Genomic DNA, 22,152 nt, shown 5'->3' with positions numbered 1-22,152 from the left:
AACATGATTAATGTGTTGGGCAAATATATGCAGGACGTGCTTGGGTGACGTTCTTTAGAGGTGTATTATTCATAATTCAATTTTGCAGTGTATCAATTACCAGCTTTTGCTGCCCCAGGTTAACTGTGTTGGTTCTGACTGTTGACTTCAGTCTCACAATATGAATACAAAATCGGGCACAAGCACCGTCACTAAATATTATTACTGAAATATCTTAAATGCTTTGCTTTTGGGACTAAATAGAGGTGCCAGTTTTATAAAATGTTATAGTTACCTTTGGGGAAAGGCAAAATAGTCCCCAAAATACTCAAACACCTGTCTCACATTAATTAGCGAGGTAATTTTCTTTTCTAAGTTTGGTCGCTGTAATAGAAAACGTACACATGTATCCTGGAGGCCAATGCATGCAGTTTCCTGTAGCCTGCATGTGTCCTGACAAACTACAGTGTTGCAATCTAGATAGGATTTATGTAAAATACTTGGGAAACCTAGGGCGAACTATTACTAGTAACAGTTCGACTGCTCATTTAAGAGTCCGTGCTAGATTAAACATCTGAAGCCACATAACAAGCTGTCTTTTAAAAATGGCTGCTCGAATAGTTGTTCGGAAAAGACTACACCCAGGGAAAAATTAACCCATGTCCCAGCCTAGACACTTGTTGGCCCAAAGCTTTGTGATAACTATAAATGGCTTTTTTAAGTTACACCTATACAGTCTATGGTTACACCACAGGGCTAAATGGCCGGTGCATAAAATACAAGCCAGCAACAGCGACACATTATTTGGGAATCAAGCTATTTTAAAAATTAAAACGAGAATGACAAACAAATATTTATCTTAAGTTATATTCAAAACTGAAATGACGAGAAAGAAAATGTCTGGTGAAATATCGGGGAAATTTCTTCAATAAATACATCGACAAATTAAAAAGAAAGAATAATGTTTTTAAAAAATAAATAAAAACGGACAATCCATTGTTTCGTCCTGGCTCACGTCATCATTCAGCGCCCATTCATTCAGCGGGACTGTCGCGGCGTTTGAAACATTTGCAGCAGCACAAAAAAGGCTAACGCAATTTTACAACTAATTTCCCGTTTATAGAGTGAACTGAAATGATCGATATGATCGAGAAGGAGGACCCGGTCATCAGCGAGGAGGAGGCGGCGCAGTACGACCGACAGATCCGATTGTGGGGGCTCGATGCCCAGAAGAGGTCAGTTAGCTCAGTTAGCTCGGCAGGCTAATAGCTGCAGCGGAAGGCTTGAGTTGTTGCCCTCTTTAAGCCAGTTTTAACTTAAAAAGCAGTTATTTTGATTTGTGAACAGACTACGCATTGTGTGGACTATTCCTTGAGAATATCGTTAGCTATAATTAATAAAGTGAATGGCCACAGGGTGCCTACGCTTTAAGTTATATGGAAACACAGCACTTGTTTTGCTCCATGTAAATGAAAAACACAAACTATGGCTGGGCAATAGAACAATAATGATAATAAAAGAAATGTCCGATAAATGCTTGACTTAATGCATTTGTTTCACAAAGGAATCAGCACTTAATTTTTCTATTAAGATAATTATTTTGTTGAGGACAGTTTTCCATCCATCCATATTTGTTCACAAAAAGATTTTATAATTGTTTTGAATGTTCTACCTCAGATTTGATTAATAATAATAATAATAATAATACATTTTATTTGTAAATTACTTTATCCCAAAGTGCTACAGATAAAAACAGAAAAGTGCTAAAATAAAAAATAAAAAAACACATAGAGCATGAAAATAAAACAAGAGGGCAAACAAATTTGTTAAGTGATCCACTCTTTGGCATTAAAGTGTTTGTTCTGACCATAAAGAATAGTTTAAAACCTCAATTAAGCATCTGGATTCTGGTTTTTCACTCGGGAGCAAAAATCAACCTTTAAAGTTGAAATAAGGATTTAACATTAATCATGATTATACAATTATTGAAATTGAATGATAATACATTTTTTATCATTATAACATTTTTGGCCAAATCACCCAGCCCTAACACAAACCTTCAAATCACTCAATTATTGTTTAATCTTAAACTCTGATCTTATTAGTAGTTCATTTTGATTTAACTGTATGTTCCACACCACGTTTATATAAGCATCTGTTGGCCATGTCTACCGCAAAGTTAAATTTATTTTAATAAGACCTACAGTTTTAAATAAAAGTTTATTAACTAATTTGTTACAAAAACAACCAAAACGGCTCAAAATCACATTCCAGCGCTACAGTGGGCACATATGAAACAGATTTTCATCGAGGATTCAAGGATCTCTGTTCTGCCAAGAACGAAGTTAGTACTTTGATCTCTGCCTTGGCTATACTTAATTCAATATTATCATAAAATAATAATTCTAAAATACATATAAAAAGTGTGGAGCAGCCTTCAAACATTACATAATACATTTATGTATAAAATGGAATGTCAATACACACTAATTCACTTTAGTAACATCATAGTAGGACAGACTACCTCTAGAGCAGTAGGGTGTGGTGCAAAACCTGTCACATCAGTCGGACAGCATCCAGGTAGAAACTATTCCTCATTCTGGTAGTTCTTGCCTGGCCCAGAATGACATGACATTTTGTCTCCATGTGTTTTTGTTTACAGGTTGCGAGGGTCCCGTGTGCTCCTGGCAGGTTTAGGTGGTCTGGGGGCAGAAGTGGCCAAGAACTTGATCCTGGCTGGAGTTAAAGCACTCACTCTGCTGGATCATGAACAGGTGCACATGCTCATACACAAGTCAAGTTTTATTTATACAGCCCAATATTACAAATAACAAATTTGCCTCAAAGCAGCTTAACAAATTTGTACAACACCCTCTGTCCTTTTACACACATACGAAAACTCTTTTTCCTTCCTCATCAGAGCATGCTGTCGCCTACAGAGTGGACTTGAGCTTCAGTTTAAATCTAGAAATCTTTGTTTTCAGGTATCAACTGAACATCAGTGTGAAATGTTCATAACTCCTAAAAGATAATTGAATTTTAGATATCCTTATGTGGCAATTTCAATCTGCAGTACTTTTGTATGTCCACTAGATGGTGACTGTCTTTAATGACTTTCACTACTCAGTGAGGAAACAAGATATTTCCCCTTAACTTTATTGTGGTAACATTGCAATAACAGCTGAATTCTGGCTTCATATCACCCTTTCAAGTGTTTGAATCTATAGCATGTATGTATTTGTGTCTGTGGTCCAGCGTAACTAAATTAATGGAAGACAAAGAATTCCCATTGGATATAAATCTCTGCAGAATACATAAGGGCAATTATCTGTCTTCAGCTAAATCACATCCAGATACTTTTATATAGCTTACTGTTACATACTGTGCATTTTCCACACTCTTAATTATACATTTATTTTTAGATTGTGTACTTATTTATATTATTATTTCTATTCCTTTATGGGAATCCTCAGGGGTTAGTCTTCCAGTCATCCACTAACTGGAAGGTTGGTGGTTCCAACAAGACACTTTACCCGTAGTTGCTCCAGAGGCGTGCGACCTCTGATATATATAGCTGTTGTAAGTTGCTTTGGATAAAAGCTTGAGCTAAATGACTGATTATTAATTATTATTACACCGAAGCCCAAATGGCTCCTGGTGGCTGTGCCATCGGTGTGTGTGAATGAGTTACTTTCTGTTTCTGAAGAGCAGTTTGCACTTTCTTATCAGTATGTGAGTGTAGTTTAAGTGCTCTGAGTGGTCAAAACGACTAGACAGTTGCGAAACATTTACAAAGTATTTATACTTTGAAGTGCAATGTGAGCGAAATTCCCCTCGGGGATCAATATAGTATTTCTGATTCTGACACCCTGCGATGCATTCCCTGTTTGTGTGCCCACTAGGTGTCGGTGGAGTCATGCCGAGCTCAGTTCCTGGTTCCGGTGACGGCTCAGGGTCAGAATCGAGCCCGTGCCTCTCTGGAGCGAGCGCAGAACCTCAACCCGATGGTGGAGGTGCATGCTGACTCAGACCGAATCGAAGACAAACCAGATGACTTCTTTCTGCAATTCGATGCGGTGAGTGGAAATTAAAGTTTATTCCAGACAGTCAAACAGAGACTGGGTAACTAAAGCGGTATTGAAATCTGCTTGAGTGTCAACAAATAAACAATTTAGAGCTAACTTGAATGATTTGATTTAAAAGAACAGCAAATCTGCCTTTTCTTAAAAACAGATGTTAAAACATATTAAAGGAATTAACCACACTTACTTACTTTTACACAACATATGTGATAAATGTTTGCAAGTGATGTAATTCTACACATTCCTGGACAATTGTCTAAATGAGGTCCAGTCCCATCCCATCACAGTGTACCTGAGCATTCAGTCTTATATCACTGACCACTAGATGTCACTTGTAGTCCATATCGTACATCATCAGTGAGGCTTCAGGACCAAAAACCTGCAAGTAATGCTGCACCGATGGCATCAGTTTAGCTTTATTCTTCAGGCAATATTAATGGTTACATTTTGTTCTTGATTTGAATGTTTTCCTTACAACTTGTTTGTGATAATATCACCGTGTTAATTATATAGCGAGAGCAGTTGCTGTTTTAAGGCCTGTGTTTGCCTTATATGGTCCTGTAATGTTTACAGCAGTGTTCAGTGGGTGGAGAATGGTACAAATTGTACACCCACTAAGAAAATTCTAAATGCTGATCTCTTTGGTTGGCTATTAAAAGTCTTTGAATTCATGTGTCAATACAGAAAAGTCAGACCTGGAACACAAATGACAAACAAGCATGGGCACCTTGAAGTAGGGTTAGTAAAAATATGTACTACTACAACATAGTACTTCCTTACAAATTCTACATAGTAACTACAAAGGCAAGTATTTAAACATTGACGTTTTTTGCTGTACTATGTTTGAGGACATTAGATCTGAAACTGAAATTAAATTGAGATAGAAAAATATGACTATGAGGTTAAAGTGCCGGCTGGTTGAACAGCGTGGAAATATGGCATTGTCCTGCTGCACCGTTCAAAAAGAAGGTATTAAGAGAGGCTGCAATTTCTACACTGTTTACCCAATATGGATGTGAACATCCTCGGACAATGTTAAAGTTAAAAGCTATTATAGTATTTCAAAGTAAACAGTAGAGTCACCATGTTGAGAACAGACCTCTGGTTGCTAGACATCATTGTATTTTCTAATAATATCACCTGACCAAGGTGAAATTGCAAATTGAAAAAATAATATTTCTTGCACATCTGATAAGGTGCGAAGCTTCTGATTTCCTTTTTAGTATGAATCCAATTCCCGTGGGTGGTAAAACACAATGACATTATTAGTACAATACACTATAACAAACATGATTATATTTCTGTTCTTAAGCCAGCAGATCGGTTTAGATTTAGCAAAACATTGATGATTGTATTAATTTTCTATGCAACAGGATAAAAGTTGCTTCAGCATTAAACATTAATTTCCACAGGCAGCTTCACACACACACAGGCTGGATCTCAGTGAAGTCAGCGCCGAAGGCAAGAATGTATTTGAATATGATCAGAAGAATAACCGAGAGATTATTTTTCCCTCTTGTTGTGTCTGAATTGTCGGCAGTCTTCCTCCCTCTGGGGCGACTAAGTGAGGGTCGGGAGGAGGGGGGAGATAGAAGCAGGACAAAATGAAGTGAGGACAGGATGAGATAGATGTTAGTAGGACAGGGAGGGAGGATGAGAGTGTCGGAGAAGAGAAAGCGGGACAATTTAAAAAGATGAAATAAAAAAAAAGGAAAACAGAGGGGGGTCTCTCTCTCTCTCTCTCTCTCTCTCTCTCTCTCTCTCTCTCTCTCTCTCTCTCTCTCTCTCTCTCTCTCTCTCTCTCTCTCTCTCTCTCTGCTGTAGACCAGTCGTCGCTTTTATCTGCTTCCACAGATGTATCAGTGTGTGGCTCAGCGGGAAGATGGAAGGTGATTAAAGTGGAGTGGTTGGAGTGTGGTCACAGTTTTTCATACGAGAGGCCTAATTACTGAGAGATGAGTACAATAGAAAAACACACACTGTCCATCTGGCTACTTGCAGAGTACAGCTGACTCGCTACTGATTCTCTCAGTCGCTCTTTTCATGTTTACAGTACTAAATTTAGTTTTCTGCAGTGATTCATTTTAGTTTCTGGTAAGAAGGAACTGAAAAATAACACAAATAAAATCGAGACAGGCCAATAAATATGCAACCTTTTTCTGTTTCTTACACAGTAAAAGTGTGTTATCTGTAGTATTGTCTTACTCATAATAATAGTCAAAAGCTCAACTAATTGGCTTCATCAGGGCTGCAGTGGTAACTGTCATCAGATTCAGATTTTTATTTGTCAAATTGTGATTGGTGCATGGAAATACTAGACGTCACCTTTTTCCACTGGTTCAAACAAACAAAAAACCACAAATACAAAAATGTCTCATGTGAAACAACCAGTTGTTCTAATTTGACTAATATGGCAGTGTTTATGTAGGACTACGTGGCTCACAGTAAGATTGTCAAATAGGTTTTCTTTGTCTTTCTAATGCCGTTCTTTTTAACAGGAGATTCCAGCTTTCCTGTTTTCCTCCCTTCGCTTCCTTGTTTTTCCGATGCTCTAATCACACGCTTGCACCAGGTCAAAAAATGCTTGCAAATCATGTCTGGGAAGGAAAAGGTGGAGGTTAATCGCTCATGTATCGCTACATTTTTTTTTTTGTTGTTGTTGTTGATGAAATGAGGACATTAAGGTGTCAGTCAGCCTTTATGTATGTTTCTGATGGTGAGGTCCTACGCTACAGTCTGTCATAGATATGTAAGAAAATCCTATTTGGTCCTTGACCTGGTCTGCCTGCTGCTATGTGGGACTCACTGAAACTGCCAGGGATGCAGCATCAGTCTTATCAGTGAGCTGAGGGTGTTTTTGGGTGTGCTGGACTGGGTCAGCAGGATAAGGTGAACCCAGCCCACCAAGTCAGTTTAGTCAGACAACAGCCCACCCTGGTTTCACTATGGTACACTGCGTGGCTGTGTTTGCTTTAGCCTTGTTTGGACGTTTACTCAAGGAGGTGACCTATCACCGAACACTGCTGTGGCTACTACAGTAGGTGTGTCTCTGTCAGTTTGGCAACTCACCAGATACTGTTCAGTTACTTTGTTGTTGTGCTGGCTGAAAGTTACTGATGGAGTCCCTTAGGGAGTAAATGCAAGACAGCAGTATCATTTGATATTTTCTGTTATTACAAGCGTTTTTTTTTTGTTAAATTAATGGAACGGAAATGAGCAAATAACAGCAAAAGAAAGTTTCATGAGTGGTAAAGGAAGAGGTGGTGCCCAAAAAACCAACACAGTGGGAGTTTAGTTTCATACTTTTAAATTTGAGATTAAATTTAAAATTTGAGAATAAAGGTGCCGAAAATAACAGGTCTTACTGTAAATATGTTAACATTGCTTGTTGACAGGATGGGGTGCATACAGTTGTCAATCTCTGCACATGCGCAGTAGTTTAAAAAAATGGGATCTGTGTCAAACACAGTGTTCTTTCCTTTTTTAAAACAAATATGGCTCTGGAGTTATGTAGCTCATTTGGGTGGAGCTTCTTAAACACTATTTGCTTCACAACTGTTGGATTCTAGATTAAATGCACTTTTGAAAATGCATTGTTGATTATTGGGTTACAGATGCTTCAGATATAGATTTCAGTGTGTCCCTGCAAGTGGTTTTAAATTAATTAACTTACTACTGAAATTGGGCAGAATTTCCCTCCAACAGAAACTATAACTTGTTAAGACGAAGGTTATTGCTGTGTAGTAATTTGCTGTTCAGTATATTCTGTGTGGACTACAAAGATACAAGAGTGCCGGCTTTGCAAAGCTTCTGTAACCAGGGCATGTAAAAAAGAAACGTCCTCTCACTTACAACTGCTTTTATTTTCAGCAAACTTAATACAAAAATTTAACAACAAAGACCTAAACTGAACAAAGTTTCACAGACAAGCGAGTTAACAGAAATGGAAAAAACAGTATCTGGTGCGGCCCTGTGGTCCTGCGCAGGTGTTGTCCCATGTGGTCTGCCACTGCGAGGACGATCAGCTGTCCTTCCTGTCTCCCTGTAGTGTTTTAGGCATCTCACCGTACAGATATTGCAATTTATTGCCCTGGCAACATCGGCAGTCCTAATGCCTCCTTGCAGCATGCCTAAGGGACGTTCATGCAGATGAGCAGGGACCTTGGGCATTTGTCTTTTGGTGTTTTTCAGAGTCAGTAGAGAGGTCTCTTTAGTGTTATAAGTTTTAATAACTGACCTTAATTGCCCACCGTCTGGATGCTGTTAGTCTCTCAACGACAACAGGTGCATGTTCATTGATTTGTTTATGGTTCGTTGAATAAGCATGAAAAACTTGTTTACTCCATTTACAATAAAGATCTGTAAAGTTATTTGGATCTTTACAGACTTATCTTTAAATTCAGTGTCCTGAAAAAGGGACTTATTTTTATTTATTTTTTTGCTGTGCTTAATTTTAAATAAGATCATATCTTTAAAACGTTGCCTGCGGTCAACACAAAGACAGGTGTGTTTTAGCAGAAGTGTACGAGTGTGCCAGCAGAGAGAGTGAGCACTGCGAGAATAGCCTATGGAGCCGCAAGGAGGGAAGCTCTGTCCTCGGTACCCTACCCACAGTGCAGTTGCCTACCCTCTGGGACTTTTGCACATAACCACATATAATTGGTGTTTAGGATTAGATTTACCCTGGGATGGCGCAAATAGTGATACAAATAACAAGTAAATTAATAGCACTGTCTTCGTAGAGAAGGTTAGTGAAACACATTGATGAATCAAATCGAGATATGATGGGGCCTGTAGAGAGAGCAAACAGCGACATCAGGGTAATAAAACACCATTAAAATGCCAGAAAGAAATACCTTATTGTTTGAAAAGGGCTATATAAAACGACCACAGCAGCTTGCAAATTCAGTTTCATCACCTTGAGGCCTGCTAAGGTATAACTCAGGTTTTTTATCTTGAAAAAGAATAAAACACTGTTGCACCTGTTTCTGACTGACTCCGGTGAACTCTTTGGACTCCATGTTCTTGTTTATTTCTACAAAGAGTTTAAAGTTGTGAAGTTTGAGTCGTTCTAACTTGCCTATGCCAGGGCTAATATTTTCCTTCATTATTTTTCTGATTATAATGTTATAAAACTGCTCTGAATGACATGCATGATGAAGAAAGTCAACTAAACATTAAATAGAAATGAGGGGGAAAGCTAGTGTTTAATAAAATATAATTGTACCTGCAGCCTCTCTTACCAGGCTTTTTGACTATTTGTGTTTTTTATCCCTCAGGTGTGTCTGACGGGCTGCTCCAGAGACCTGATGGTGCGAGTAGACCAGCTTTGTTCTCAGCGCAACATCAAGGTCTTCTGTGGGGACGTCTATGGCTATTACGGTTACATGTTCTGCAACCTTGGGCAGGAGCACCACTACGTTGAGTAAGTGTGGGCTGGGCAGCAATTCAATGTGGCGTGTTTAGCTTGAAATTTTAGGCTTGCACGATCCGCAGGACTGGCCAAAATGAGAAAACCAGTGCATTTGTAGCTGACATTACAACAACAGATTCGAAAAATCAAGCAGAAGGGCAAGTTCCACTTTAAAATACAAGGATGAGATGTAAATTACAAGAGTGAATTCACTACCGTAAAACAATTAAAAGCCTAGTACCAATTAGACACTTGTCCCTTTTGGTGCAGCTATACTTTTAGACAAATAAACGCAGGTCTCAATTAGACTCCTGATCTGGTTTTTAATAGAAGTTCTTTGGGTGTATAAAACCTGTTAACACCCACCGGGTCACCTGCTTGTGCTAAGCCGCTTAGATTGTGCATACCAATATAAAGGTTTACACTTTTGTCAATTTGGACATGCTACACATTGATAGATTTGTTAGATTCTCCACAGATCAATTGTTTAGTTCATTTTGCAGAAACAATGAGCCCCAAAATATCATGCGTTCATACTGACTGGCGTGGTAAAGTAATTAAAAGCCTGTATGTATATAGGCAAGGTGAGTTCAGTGGATTAAGCAATTAAAAACCCAGCATATTAATTTAAGTTTAATGATATGTATGTATTACTGGGATGGGAGTGAAAAATTACGCACAGGATTTAAAATCTCTGAGGAGCGCAGGTAATTTTAAAATCACCCCACCTTCCCTAGAGAAATAAATCCAGTCTGAGGCGCTTTTGGTAACGGATGCATATTAATGGTTGTTTAAAGCAGTCATATTGTCAGATATCTAGCAAAAACCCAAAAGCAGAAGAACACAGTGCCAATCCTAGAAGCAGCAGAATGATGATGATGATGATGATGATAATACCATAGTACAGTAACTAAGTACCATAAAGTATCTCATCTCATATCAGTAAATCACTCATTTATGCACTACAGTGTAGACTATTACTTTTTGCTCTGACATTTAACAATTAATGACATTACGTAACAAATCTTTGCTTTTTTTTTTTTTTTAGTAATCACATATGTTTAAATCCACACACAGTAAAGAAGTGGCTTTAAAATCGTATTTTAGCTCGGTGAAAGTTGAATATCTGTGTAAGTCAAAACTTCGATCAGGTCCACTGCAGCTCCAGTGAATGAAACAGGTGCTTGTGTTTATGTAATGTACAGTGTAATACTGACAGTTATGTTTTCTGATAATGTTGAGTATCTTTCTCTTCACTTTCTCTTTTTAGGGAGAAACCTAAACTGGTGAAACCGACTGGAAATTCTAACGACGGTCCTGAAGCAAAGAAAGCCAAAGTCGACCCCAACGAGACCACCATGGTGAAAAAGGTAGGTGGACGAAGACCAAATTTCCCAGCCAACTAAATTTTATTTTATTTTTTTATTCTACAGCCAACCTGGTATAAATAGCTGTCATATATAAAGACGCGTCTTCAAGGCAAATAGATGGAAATCACCAGCATGGGTAGTGAATGAAATACTTCCTTTTTTAAATCAAGGCTGGAGTTACTCAACTGAGTAAGTCATGATAGGAGGAGTGGAACATACTGAGACAATTACACAAAATGGAAAAACACTTTGTAAGGCCTGGTTGTCTTATTTTTTTTTTCCCCCTCACAAATCCAAAATTAATTTCTTTTGCATCGTTTCTGCTATTTCTTACAAACATGAACTAGTTTGTTATTGGCCTGACTGCTTGATAAATCTTTTCAAAATCTTTTCTATTTGTTCTAAAATACAGTTTTCTCAGTTTGTCTGCTTTTTTTTTTTTTTTTTTTTTTTTTTTGCATTTATGGCTACAAATGCATATAAATATACACTTACATAAAATCCATACAAATCCATTTTGATAGCGTTCCCTAATCAAGTGACCGCCACGCATTGCTTTCTATTTGTCTTTTAAGATGAGGAAAGAATGAATTATTACACTACTGGTTCACCTCATATTGACATTAGTTTTCTTTTTATCTCCAACCAATCAGACGGCCACTTTCTGCACTCTGAAGGAGGCACTGGAGGTTGACTGGACTAGCGAGAAGGCCAAAGCCGGTCTGAAGCGAACACCAGTGGACTACTTCCTACTTCACGGTACTTGCAGCGTGATTTCATAAAACATCATTGATCAAGTAAACGTACAGAAGTTTTAGTGGTAACTGGTTCTAAATGTGACATTTTCCCCCTTTTTTTCCTGTGGTTTATGTTGTAAATTCAAAACCTTTGGTGGGTTTTTTATGTTTGCAAGAAAACAAAAATTGAGCTCTGGTAACTTCTATGGGCATTATTTGTCTTTTGCAACATTTAATCAATTAAGTGGAAATATAATCAGTTTATACTGATGTATAATCAAGATAATTAATAGTTTCAACCTTTTTAGAAAGTAGATTTTTCTAGGGTTTTAAAAAGTTTTGAAATTGAATTGACAATTGTTTAGTTCCTTAGTGATATTTTTGAATTATCTTCTCAAAATTTTTGGTTTTTGGTCTTGTAAAATATTTGTGAAGAATTCATATTTGTTAAATTTTTATTATGAGATTATAGTTTGTGCAACTATCAGTTAAATTAGTGGTATACAACATGTCTTCTGACATTTCTGTGTAGGAGGAAAGACACAAACAAAATTTCCATACAGAGAATTGATCGAATATAACAAAGAATCCTGAAAGGTCTAAAAAGGTATAGAAATTTGAAACTGAAAATGCGTAGGAACCCTGCAGCGGGACTGAAACACAAACCATGAGCATGCAAAGTCACTGGTTCTAATTTGGCTAATAAGCTATCATTGCACGTGCGTGGAAAATCATGTCCATAAAGTTTGATAAATGTTGTTCTAGAGTAAAGTGCAAAGTGTTCGATGTCAACCTTTGCGAAAGATGTTTGTGGGGTTTCAAAAGAACAAAAACAAATAGAATTTAGATTTTGTAAAATTTAATCAGCAATTTGAGGAGAAAAAGGAAAAAAAGAATATTGTTACACTGAGTTGCACATGAATAATCGTATATGTCCCGTCAAATGTTTAGGAAAATTCAACCAAAAGGAATTTTTTAAAATCTTAAATGTATCTTCCTGTTTTTCAGGTTATTTACAGTGTCTGATGACCTTCTCTTAAGAGTTGTTGTTGTCCCTCCTGTCACCTGGCCCTGTAACATCCCCACACACTACATGGTAGTTTCCATCACAGGCTGTCCATGGCCAGTCATGTGCACTGAGCGTAGAATAGAGAACAGCCCGACACCTACACAGCATGACAACAAGCATATAAGAACAGGAAATAACCAGAAAATGGTTATTGGGTGCACCCCTGTAAATTTATAAAATTATTTTCTGTGCATACATTTTAGTAAATCATCAAAATTCAATAGTTTTGGCAGGACGCATAGGTCACAAATGGAACAATGCAGTTCTGCAAGTTTATATCACATTTAAAAGAATTCAGGAATCAAAATATACCACTAATTGTGAAATTCTTAGCAAAATGTGCATCTAATAAAAATGGCGGTGCATTACTACAACAAGCTGGGAGTTGGACTAAAAAAGCAATGACCCCCGTACCCAGGCAGCATGAAGGGTGATTGGAAAGTCTAACATCTGTGCGGCCATCTCATGTTTTTTATGTAAACGTTTAGGAAAATGTTGTGACCTTTTGTCCATCAGCCAGTGACTCTCTGATGGAAAGATCTGAGGACTTGGAAGGTGTATTGCAAGCTGGAGGCTTTATCTCATAAATACCAATACACCACAGTATCTTTCATATATAAGAACAGAGGAAATAAGCTATGATAAATTGGCATAATGTGCTCTTGGTATATCCAAACTTCAGTTATAGAAAGTGATATCAGCCTCGTTTTGTGTGGATTGTGGCACTAGCAGTTTTGTCATGTACACTCACACCACCAAAAAAATCTTTTAACAATGTCTTAATTAGAAATATTCCAGATTTCATGTGTTAAAAGCTTAAAGACTAAAATGAGTAAAAAATAAAACAGAAAGAAAACTTCTTCAAATTATTATATTAATGCATTCCCAGAAAATCAAAGCAATTTGTCAGTGTTATTTTCGCATTAACGCATTAATAAATTAACGCCGACAAGAAGGCGGGCGTGTGCACAACCGCGACAGTTTCACGGGAACGCGCCCGTTTGTCACTACACCTTGTGCTCGACCACTTCACCTCACTCTGACAGGGACACTTGCTACTGAACATAGACTGTTTATGCTGTTCCCTGATAAAAGAAAAATGTTTCTGCTGATACCTGTTCAGAAAAAAACCCCCAAGAAAACTGGACTCTGGACTCTAACTTGTTTTAACAAGCTAGATAAAAGGTAATTCCCTGGCAGTGGCAAACAGCTTTGGTTTAATATCTGATTTGATTACATTAAGTTGAGATTTACAAGAAATAGTTTATTGCTACTTACTGCTGGTAAGAAGCACCTTGTTTGTTTAAAGTGTTTGCAAACCACATGTTGTTGGACTTTTGTTTACATACAGCAGTACATTTAAATTAAAAGTGTGCAATACACTACTTTAGAATTATTCAATTTTGCACCTGAAAATCATGCGATTAATTGCGATTTAAAAATTTTAATCGTTGCCCAGCACTAAATATTTTTATGAAAAGCTAACATGGCAAGTGTTTTTTCTTCAGATTTTAATTTTCAGGGTGAAAAAAAATTTAAACCAATATAGTGTTATACAGACATGTCATATGACGGTGGGTGTCTGGTAGATTTGTTTCCTAAACAGCTAATTTGCTCATAATTTAGAGGTACATTTGTATTCTGAACATTTTGTCTGGTTAATTTTAGGTTTGTGCCAGCACACATGGCCTTTAGTCTAGTCACTCCCCACTCTGAAACCCACCTACCCACTGCAGCCTCGCCCTGTCTTCAGTCTGACGTGTTTAAGGCTAATTTCTGAGTGGAAACATCACCTAGTTGTTTTTTTATTTAGTGAATTTGAAACAGGAGGCAGTGTTATTATTCCTTTGCTGTTTCTATAATTGGAGCTAGCGGTTGTTGTTTTTGGGCGACAGATGAGGAAGTGGCTCTTCCTCTGTTACAACTGCTTCCTGTCTCACTAGGAACAGTCGGGTGATCTGAACCGCGGAGTGAGTGTGTGTGTGTGTGTGTGTGTGTTTGCTTACTTGTGATCATTAGTATCTCTGATCTACATAATTCCCCTTTTTTAATTTATAGGCAGCCTGACAATACAAGAAAGGAAAAGAGGACTCCTTAAGATAAATGTTTGGACTAAGCTGAAACAGATTTGCATGTTTTGCTTTAACAAACACGTAGATATGAACATGAACTCTCACTAACTGTACAGATGCTGCGTATGTGTGTGTGTGTGTCTATATGTGTGTGTGGGGGGGGGTTGCCTATTGTATTTGACCTTCCTATGCAGGTTTCGACATAAAGGGCCATCTCGAATATTTCCCTTCCACTTTAATCTGTGAAGACTATCACTACTACATGTGTAGGTTTAGAGATACTATCATTGTTCCATCCATGTGCACATTATTATATTCTGTTATGAAATTCTGTTTTGATTTCCTGCCTCGTACAGACCTGAGTGTGATGCCATTTGTGCCAGTCTTTTACTTTCTACTAACAAAGTTTCACTGATAAAGGGCAGAGCTGAGGTGCAAAAATGATTCATCGCCACTACTCGTGTGTGTGTGTGTGTGTGTGTGTGTGTGTGTGTGTGCCATGCTGGTGGAAATGGCCGTGGGAGGATTTGACTTCCTCATGTGGTTTAAGTTAATGGACGAACAGGAAATATGGGGGCGTAGTGTTGATGTTTGTGTCTGTGTGGTGGAGTTGGAGAAGTAAGTTGCTGTTTGAAATATTGTTCATGACCAAATTGCACACTTCAGATTTTTTTATTTCTCAGTCAGTCCTGCAGCCGACTCTTAGACACTTGAAAGAGGTTGGGTTTTTTTTTTACCCTTGTATTTCCTTACTGAGTATGTGCAGGTGTGTTTCTGCATCTTTGCATGCACACTCTTAATTTGATGTGGGGGAAACGTAGGCCTAATCGGATAAAATGGTTGATGGTGCAACCACATACTGATCTTATCCTGTTTCAAAGGGAGCAGCAAGATGAGATGTTGTCTTTCCATAAGATGATAATTCACCGTGGAAGTCACTTGAAAGCGTGATGAAATTATAAATGGCAATAGATGATATGGAAAATATTGCTTTAAAAAAATGTTTTAAACTTGTTTCCAGCCCCTCAACTGTCGTTTATTTCTCTCTGTTTGTTTCTCCTGCTTCCTGCTCTCCCCCTCTCTTCCGTCCGTCTCCACAGTTATGTTGAAGTTTCGTACAGACAAAGGTCGCGACCCCGACCCACAATCCTTTACAGAAGACCATCAGCTCCTGAAACAGATCCGCGATGACGTCCTTGAGGCCTTGGCAGTAAGCAGTGACCTCCTGAATGATGACTTCACGAGGTATAAAGCTTCTACTCGTGACTTTTTTACACGAGTGAGATACTGAATGGATAATTCGCTCAGATAGGAAATAGACTCTCATTCACACTTAAAGTGGAACAAAGTGCTGACGTGTCTTGAAAGAAGGACAGTGAAACTGAAAGTTGACAGCAGGATCCAGTAACACCCATAACACCAGTAACACCAATTTGTCCTGTATGTCAGTCACAAATAAACTTAACCTTGTATTTCAGTGAGCATGTAGACACTACTGCTCTGACCTCTGTGGGCCACTTTAAGGGGCTATTGATAACTTTTTTACTTTGTAAACGCTTTTGCCTGAAATATGTGCAGGATCCCCTGTAGAACCGGTTGCAGGCTGAAGTGTAGTCAAAGAAATGCCATTTAAATAACGGTTAAAAAATTTCAGCTTGTTTTTATTATTGTTGTTGTTGTTATTATTATCATTATTGTTATAAGCTTTTCACCTGCAAATGACCAAAACGACACCTACATGGCAATGCTGTTATCAGCTGCCCCAACAATAACCTTTAACTGCAGGTGGTACGATGGTTATAGCCTGGAAGGTCCTCCAGATCAACCATTTACTCATTAGTTATGTATTATAGTCGAAATTCTACTTTTATAATTTGAGATTTTCTATTTAAATGAAATTATGTATTTCATCTTATCACAATATAAGAAAACCTGGAAGTTTGTTGATCAATAACCAGAAGCTTAATTACTACACTTTCACATTACCACAATGTGGAGGTCGGACAGAAGCAGTGCATCAATGTTATTTAAAGTCTGTGGCCTAACCACTTTCACACTAGTGTTCCACATTAACATAATCTACCTTCATTTGTGGGAGGGAGCGATTGCAGACTGTGATTAACCCAAACGTCTTTACTTCCACTGTCAAGTGAAAAGGCACTTAGTTAAATTTTGCCGCTGCAGTAACTATAATAATAATAATAGTAACACATTTTATTTCTGTAGCGCTTTTCAGGACACTCAAAGACACTTTACAGTAAAACCAGAAGTTATGTACATTTAAAGCAGATTAAAAACATAAATAGCATAATATAAAATATACAAACAGTAGATAAAAACATGTGGTGCGTAAATACATAAGAGGGGCAAATAACAAACAGCAGCACGTGCAAAATAACATTATTTGATGTTAAAAAGGTGTGTTTTAATAAGTGATTTAAAATAGTCCATGATGTTGCAGTCTCGGATGGGTATGGGTAAGGAGTTCCATCGGGAATGGGCTGCGATGGTGAAAGCTCTATCGCCCCAGGTAAGGTGCTTGGTCCTGATTTGTGGTGAGAGGAAGTTGGAGTCAGAGGAGCGGAGGTTACGGGAGGGATTGTGGTGGTGGAGCAGGTCTGTGAGGCAGGAAGGGAGGGCTTGTTATGGAGGGCTTTATGGGTGAGGAGGAGGATTTTGTACTGAATGCGTGTGTGGGTGAGGAGGCGGCCAGCAGAGTTTTGGATATATTGAAGTTTATTTAGGGCTTTAGCAGGTAAACCATAGGGGATGCTATTGCAGTAGTCAATTATGGATGTAATGAAGGCGTGGATCAGGGGTTCAGCAGCAGAGGTGAGTAATGGATGGAGATGGGCAATGTTTTTGAGGTGAAAGAAGGCAGTCCTGGTGACATGGTTGATGTGGTGTTCAAAAGTGAGGTCGCTGTCAAAGATGACTCCAAGGTTGCAGCTGTGTCGGGATGGAGACAAGCTGGAGTTGTTGATGGAAAGGCTGAAGTTGTCTGTGTTTTTTGTGAATGATTTGGGGCCGATGATGTTCATGTCAGATTTATTGTAAGAAGTTGGTTTGCATCCAGGTTTGTATGTCGGTGAGGCAGTTGGTCCGAGTTGCAGAGGTAACTGTGGTGATGGATTTGGTGGAGATGTAGATCTGGACGTCATCAGCGTAGAAGTGGAGACTATCTCTACGTATGATATTACCGAGTGGCAGGATGTAAATGATGAAGAGGAGAAGATCCAAACACCGAACCTTGGGGGACGCCTTGTGACAAAGGAGCAGTGGAGGAGGTGCAGTTATTGATGTTGATGAACTGTTGGTGAGGTGAGAGCGGAGACAGGAGAGTGCGGTGTCCGTGATATTTGAGTAAGTTTCCAGTCGGGAGAGAAGAGTGGAATGGTTGATGGTGTCGAACGCTGCAGTGAGGTTGAGCATGATTAGGATGGTGAGGTGACCGGAGCCGGCGGAGAGGAGGTGGTCATTGGTTATTTTTGAGGAGGGCTCTTTCAGTGCTGTGTTGTGAGCGGAATCCAGAGCGAAATGGTTTGAACTGGTTGTTAGTTGTTTAAATTTGAGCAGCGACAAGACGTTCCAGGATTTTTGATAGGAATGGGAGATTGGAGATAGGTCGGAAATTGGACATGATGTCGGGGGTTGAGACCAGGTTTCTTGAGGATGGGGGTGACAGCTGCAACTTTGAGTTTTGTGGGGACTGATCCAGATGTGAGGGGAGGAGTTAATGATTTTGATGATGAGTGGAATGATGGATTGGAGGCAGGTCTTGATCAGGGATTAGGGATGATGGGATGGGGTCTAAACTGCAGGTGGAGTTATTAATTTTTGTGGTGAATTGTAACAGTTCTAAAGGGGACAGAGGTGAGCAACAAGACAGTGACTGAGAGTGTGAGGGGGGGGGGGTTGAAGGGACTCACAGACAGCAAAACACATAAATCAGCTGGCAGAGCGCCAGACGGAGATTGTTTTTTTTCTCAGTTCCTTAATATCGCACTTTCTATTTAGTCACATATTTCTCTGTACTTTTTGTTCTCAGCTACTGCTTCTCTGAGATGTCTCCAGTGTGCGCCGTCCTGGGAGGAGTTTTGGGACAGGAAGTTGTCAAGGTAAGCATGTAAACACTAGGGAGCTTTTTAGGCGATCTGTAAATGTGTACAGTAATATAGGAGCATCATAACTTCAGGACACATTCTGAATGTGTTTGTGCTGATGCACCTTACGATTTTCACTCTGCAGTAGTAAATGATGAAGATGGCCAGTCTGGTGTGAGGGAGTCAGTCAGCTGACAGGTGGCCACTCAGCTGGTTTCTGGGTCAGCTTCAGAAAAACTGCAGCGACTCTGCTCTGTGCAGAAGTCATTTTCACTGTGACCACAGTGAAACTCAGTGTGATGCTCTGGCAGCGGCCCCTGAAAAGGGAAATGATTTATACTGTCCTTCAGCTGAACAACATAATAAACGTATTGATATTGCCACATAAAAAAAAAACCCATTAGGGGACCATTAGTAGGATGAGTCCGAGGAAAAACATATGACTGAACAGTGACACTAACAGCTCACATAGAGCTGCACCGATGTGGGGTTTCTGGGGATGTTGGAGAGTAAAGAAGGTAAAAAGTAATTATATTAGCAGCTCAAAGACACAAACGCATCACACAGACCACTGATGATATGTAAGCAATCTGTATGCTCGACACACTGACAGCACATTGTTATGTTGATCCCTCAGGCTAACCAGTACAATTTAAAACAAAAAACCCAAAGCTGATTTAATAAGATGCATCATTCCTTAAAGTTAGATGAAAATCCATTCACTAACCAAAACATCAGTCAACCCTTCCTTGGTTTCTACGTGGTTTCACTATGAATTCTTGCATTGACAGGATCTTTAGAGACACATTATGCCTGTTTAGTGACTTTGTTTTTGATTCAAGACTCAGGATTTTAACTAAGGTTGTTAGAATGATTAAGATTCATGTCACAGATAAAAACAGAATCAATATTTAATGCACAAATAGAGAGAAAATGGACTAATGGGCTGAATAAAAGTTCACTTGTGCTGCAGTGACGTCTGGCTGAGGTAAACAGGAGTTCAGTTCAGTGTCTGACAGTTCAGAATCAGACTGCATTATATTGGCCAAGGCCAAACCGTCTGGATGATGATGATGAAACACTATGCAACTGGCTGACCGGCTGGCCGGGTGAACCTGACTGATTTCACTCACACACGGGAAATTTAACCACTGATAAGTGTGACAGACAGTTGTTTTGTGGGTCTGCATGCTCTGAAAAATGGAAAACTGGCATTAAAATAGTAGCTTCTGGTCGTACTGGTGGGTACACTGAAACTTTCACTCGAACTGACTCAGATATGAATTCTCTATGGGATCCTCAAAATACCTTGATGGTTCTTGTCAAGAAAACTGTTTTGGAAAGTGTAATTTATCTCTCTCCTCTCTACGTATGTCTTTCCCTTCAGGCTCTCTCCCAAAGAGACCCTCCACACCGGAACTTCTTCTTCTTCGATGGCCGTAAAGGCAACGGCGTGGTCGACTTCTTCGGACCAAACTAAACGCGTCACACTTGTGCACAGGACAGTTTTACACACAAATACAAGTTCAGCAAACTTCTGTATCTGTGTTAGTTTGTTCCGTCAGACTATTTATGTCATAAAATTAATTTGGTCTCAAGTACACTGTTTTTTAGTTTTTTTATACATTTCCTAATAAAACACTCGTTTGTAAAAGATTTCTGCCCCAGGTCTCTGGATTTATTAAACAAAACAATCATGTTGTTTTGTGCCTGTACATCTGATATCTGGTGTATCCGGTACTTCAGCTATAGTGTTGCATCGGAATCCTGTTTTCTCTGAAAATTAAAAAAAGTCTAAATCATCATAATCAAATCATACTTTAATTCAATAAATAAGTTATAATTTTGCTCAATCAAACTGGCACATTACCTGAAACAAACTTACAACTGTCAAAACTCTAAGTACAACCCTCACACCAGGCGGCCCATTCAGCACTGTGACCTGCAAAAAACAAGAGTTCTTTATCATTGCTTAGACAAAGACGGTCAAAATGCAAAGACATCTTATCAAATGACTCTGAAAGTGTGATAGTTACCCACTAAGAAATACTGTCCAATTGCTAACATTGTATTTCTCGGCAGTTGAATAGTATTAATGTCAGCCATGGCACACACTGTATTTTCAACAAAACATTTATTTGACGACACTGTGGACCGGCCCAGACTAGGCTGCACTGTCTGACCAGCCTCTGTCATACTTAGGCCATGGTCGATTACATGGTCTATAATTGTTGCCTGTGTCTCATTTGAGATTTCTCAGTGTCTTTGCCTTTCTCTCACTCTTCCACTCCCACTCACCAAACCACCTCGTGCTCTAATGCCGCTTCCTCTTGCACGGGCAGACTCTTGCCCCTGTCTGTCTCTGTTACATTGAGTCTTACCCCTGCAGTATAAATGTGGTTGAGAACTGACTGGTTATGAGTTTTACCTGTCAGCTAAATTGGACAACAGTAGCTTTTGGTTGATCTAAATTGTGAGGAAATAGAATTGTCAAAGCCAAAGTCTATCCATCTTACAACTTTTACAACAATACCACATAACTATTATAACTCTAATATATGAGTGACAAGTTATTGTAATTTTTGGTTACTCGATTTTACATTTAGGGATTTACACAATGAACATGTGTATAATTGCATTTTAGAGAAATATGATCTAACAGTGAACAAATGCAAAGTACACTGCTCAAAAAAATAAAGGGAACACCTAAACAACACAATGTAACTCCAAGTCAATCACACTCCTGTGAAATCAAACTGTCCACTTAGGAAGCAACACTGATTGACAATCAATTTCACATTCTGTTGTGCAAATGGAATAGACAACAGGTGGAAATTATAGGCAATTAGCAAGACACCCCCACTAAAGGAGAGGTTCTGCAGGTGATGATCACAGACCACTTCTCAGTTCCTGTGCTTCCTGGCTGATGTTTTGGTCACTTTTGAATGCTGGCGGTGCTTTCACTCTAGTGGTAGCATGAGACGGAGTCTACAACCCACACAAGTGGCTCAGGTAGTGCAGCTCATCCAGGATGGCACATCAATGCGAGCTGTGGCAAGAAGGTAGTGTCCAGAGCATGGAGGCGCTACCAGGAGACAGGCCAGTGCATCAGGAGACGTGGAGGAGGCCATAGGAGGGCAACAACCCAGCAGCAGGACCGCTACCTCTGCCTTTGTGCAAGGAGGAGCAGGAGGAGCACTGCCAGAGCCCTGCAAAATGACCTCCAGCAGGCCACAGATGTGCATGTGTCTGCTCAAATGGTCAGAAACAGACTCCATGAGGATGGTATGAGGGCCCGACGTCCACAGGTGGGGGTTGTGCTTACAG

General features: G+C 39.2%; 1 protein-coding gene across 1 annotated transcript; it reads left to right on the top strand.

The window, feature by feature from the left end:
• Positions 1-1,013: 1,013 nt before the first annotated feature.
• sae1 (SUMO1 activating enzyme subunit 1) lies at positions 1,014-20,481 on the top strand. The gene is made up of 9 exons (XM_038692622.1): positions 1,014-1,214; positions 2,642-2,753; positions 3,882-4,055; positions 9,341-9,486; positions 10,745-10,844; positions 11,498-11,603; positions 15,823-15,967; positions 18,771-18,840; positions 20,213-20,481. The coding sequence occupies exons 1-9, from the start codon at positions 1,114-1,116 to the stop codon at positions 20,303-20,305; spliced, it is 1,047 nt and encodes a 348-aa protein (XP_038548550.1). The 5' UTR covers positions 1,014-1,113; the 3' UTR covers positions 20,306-20,481.
• Positions 20,482-22,152: the final 1,671 nt, after the last annotated feature.

This window comes from Micropterus salmoides, unplaced genomic scaffold (genome assembly GCF_014851395.1).
Source record: "Micropterus salmoides isolate LMB-PRFRI ecotype aquatic unplaced genomic scaffold, ASM1485139v1 Ms_hic_scaffold_3, whole genome shotgun sequence".
Classification (NCBI taxonomy): domain Eukaryota; kingdom Metazoa; phylum Chordata; class Actinopteri; order Centrarchiformes; family Centrarchidae; genus Micropterus; species Micropterus salmoides.
This window is presented reverse-complemented; position numbering and strand designations above follow the sequence as displayed.